The sequence below is a fragment of the Bremia lactucae genome, assembly GCF_004359215.1.
Source record: "Bremia lactucae strain SF5 chromosome Unknown BlacSF5_NotPlaced_178_SHOA01000114.1_533860bp, whole genome shotgun sequence".
Taxonomy (NCBI): domain Eukaryota; phylum Oomycota; class Peronosporomycetes; order Peronosporales; family Peronosporaceae; genus Bremia; species Bremia lactucae.
The window spans coordinates 303,158-306,609 of NW_027152191.1; the positions used below are offsets into that span (position 1 = coordinate 303,158).

The window sequence follows — 3,452 nt, forward strand, 5'->3', positions numbered from 1 at the left end:
GTAAGACACCAGGAACGTGTGTCTCGTGCAAAGACACAATTTGAGTCGTCAACGTTCGCAGCTGTAATGGTCTACTGCGTGACACGCTCGTTGGCCTTCGAAATAAAGGATAGCTACAGTCAGGACGAACATTGTCGCGTGCTGTTGGATCACTTCGGTGTACGAAAGGCAACTCTTTCTTTGCATCGGAAGGCTAAGCGAAGTCGCTTTAGCTACAGCGATGGCATGTTATGGCACCAGCTCTTACCTTGTGATTTCTTTAGAATCAATGTCCTTCATGACACAGATCTCAAGCTGATGATGCACAATTAAGTGGGCATCTGAGCCGAGAAAAGACATTCTTACGAGTGTCAGAGGAATTTTGGTGGCCACAAAAATTTGGTGATAAATGCTATAAATTTCAGTACTGAACCTATATCGATGGGTGGCCAACTATATTCGCTCCTGCGAATAGTGTCAGCGCATCAAGCCAACACCGTTCAGTCGTGCGTCACTGAAGCCGTTACCAATTCCAACGAATTGTTTGAAGTTGGTCAGTCAAGACTTCATGTTTTTTGACATGCCGCCTCACGGACGGGGATCGTCGTATTTGTATAAAACTGAGCAAAATGGTGCATTACCACCATGTAGCACCACGATCTCACGCAATGAATTAATATGTAGGCGGGCACGTCGTAATGCGGGCACGCTCTACTTAAGCACACACCCTAGCACAGCGAGGAAGCGGTTTGCACCTGCTTCTCTTGCGTGCAGTGAGGTAGTTGTGGTGGGCGCGCAAGCGACCTCACCCAACACACTAAGAACTCTGGTGAAGTGACGTCACGGGAGCGGTAATCCGTCTCCTCGTGCGCACTTCCCAAGTAGGTAGTAATTTTCAGACTGATTTATATTTAATAGAATTAAATACAAATACCTATTTTTACCAATTAAAATGTTATCTCTATAGATATCATTTAATATGTATTACGAGCGTATCTTTATAGATACCTCGCGTAACCGACCGTTACACCATCCCCCTCTTTAAGAACGAATTTACATTTTCAAACTCGACAAAGAGGAGAGAGGAACTGCGAGCAGCTTTACGCGCCGCTAGTTCACTCGATCACTCTCGCGCACGTTTTCCCGTTACAACTAAATTAGCAACTTTGTAAGGCGGTGTCGCTTTATTTTTGTACAGAAAACGAACAATTTGTGCGTATAACGCACACGATGAAATACGGGTTGACTAAGCTAAAGGTGTGCTTTTTAGATCCGAGGAAGGTAAAGATATCTTAACTTCAGCTTAGTTTCTTTCTTTAATATGATTTTCCGCCAGCCCTTCGCAAGAAAGCTGAATGGTATGCTCTTGCAGAAGCGATGTGACTGATGCGGTATCCAACGCAGTCAAGGGGGGTACGCTGACAGGAAGTTAAGAGTACTCTAGGACAAGCCACATTGCTGGGACGTTATGCTGTATCGGTCCTGCTTAGAAGAAAATCAACAGAAACTTCTGTCCTGCCCGGTGCCGAGCGCATCACGCAGTTTGCAGGAAGTCTTGCGTTGAATGACACAAGAGCATTTGTGAAACTAAAAATGTGCGTTTGAATTCACCGGCTTCACCAGCAACAATACCAAACTAGTTGTCGTGGCGACTCGAGAACTACTTTTTCGCATTTGACGAATTGTTCGGACGATTAATGATGCTACGAATCAAATTACCATGAAGTTCTTTTCTGTTTAAGTGTCACACTTTTAGAAAGAAAAGCTCGAGGCTTCAGAAGGCATCATCTTGAGAGCAAAAGAAACAGACATGCTTCTTCGTAACCTTCAGTTTTGCCAATTTGAAGATATGATGCGATTTTAGCTATCTTTCAAAACATAAAAACATTAGTTTTAATAGTCTATTCTTGTAGATTAATCTTAAGCTGGGAAGTTTTGCGATTTCATCATCTTTTCATGCATTAATGTAAAGCAAGTTTGTTCACTTTATACTAGAAATTAAAATAGTTTCCAGCAGTTCAAAGGAAATACGAATAAATTTGCACTGATGGTCATTCACACATTTGTAACAATATTATTTGATTCAAGTTTCATCAAGTGTGAACAACAAGTTCTTAAAAGGCAATCAATCATCTTAGAAAGTCCAACATTTTTCAAATTGCTTTTCATTACTACCAAGCGATCACAATAAGTATCGATAATACTTTGGCCTATGAGCGGCGGTTCCTATTTACGTTCGAGCAAAGACGGCCATCAAAGCGCTGAGACTCAGCATGACAAGCAACTTCTGTTTGTGCAGTTTCGGGCGACTTCGGTACACAAACGACACATTCGACCAAATCTGATTTTAACCTTTTGCTGATGGTAGATAGCTGTGATTCTGTGCGCTTGGGATTTTTTTGCTGATATTTCAAGTAGCAACAGCGCAGGGGGAGCTTTGCTGCTTATTATTCCTCAATTAACACTATTTCTCGTTTTGGTGTCGAGCTTTTTTTCAGCTTACAAGCTGAGCAGCCTTAAACATGTATGAGCCACATACGAAAATACACAATGACAAAAAATCCGTTAAGCGTAGTTTTGGCACTTAAAAGATATTTGCTGCTGCTGTGACCATCGCAACGGTATCATTTCTTGCCACAATCCACTCAAGTTTCCGCCTTGGCATCAGCTTTTGTTGCTGTAGTCGCTCATTTTGGTACGTGGTATTATTAAATTCAAACGATCCCCGTCGTGTATACCCGTCACTGTGTTTAGCCCGATCACAGGCCTAACAGCGGACTCAAACGCGTGCGGAATCGTTGTCAACAATTGGTGGGTATCATAGCTTTTAAAACGATCTTTTATTATTCTGACAATTTTATATATAGCTATATGGCATTTATTAGAAAAATTGCGCATTTCTATGGCACCGTAAGCTTACAAGCCCCACTGGTAGGATGGCGAGAGAAAAAATAGGTATCCGTGTTAACCAAAAATGATTGTTTTTAGATTACGATAATTTTAGCGGCCTTGTCGATTATCACTCGCCAAATGTCGGGTCGCAAGCATTGTGACGCATTTATGGCGAACACAATTGAATATCATTGACGAAATAGACAGTCAACAATTCATCTTAAGGTGCTGCAATTCATGTGAACTCTTTGGCTGACATAAAAAGCGAGATTATTTGACTATACATTCCATCTTTGTATCTAAGATATTTGTTGAATGTCCATTAAAATTGCCATACTGTAACGGGGTGTATCGTTACATGAAATTAACACTTAAAGGTTGTTAATTAATATATTATCGAAAAGGTAGATAATATTTCGAGGACATTACTTTATATAGTAATGTTCAGAACTCTTATCCATAAATAGGTATAGACCATTATATCTATTTATTCCGCAGACTAATCAGCTGTAGATAAACAAAAGAGAGAGACAGATAAGATAAGATAAGAATTTCGTTGCATGTTTACTAATAGTTTATAA

At 40.6% G+C, this 3,452-nt stretch overlaps 1 protein-coding gene across 1 annotated transcript; it reads left to right on the top strand.

Annotated features, from left to right (window-relative positions):
• Positions 1-2,191: 2,191 nt before the first annotated feature.
• On the top strand, positions 2,192-3,066 carry CCR75_007134 (uncharacterized protein; the record flags this gene model as incomplete). Its single annotated transcript, XM_067965198.1, has 6 exons — positions 2,192-2,293; positions 2,348-2,503; positions 2,571-2,674; positions 2,734-2,790; positions 2,847-2,910; positions 2,968-3,066. 6 exons carry the CDS (start codon positions 2,192-2,194, stop codon positions 3,064-3,066), a joined length of 582 nt encoding a protein of 193 aa, XP_067816810.1.
• Positions 3,067-3,452: the final 386 nt, after the last annotated feature.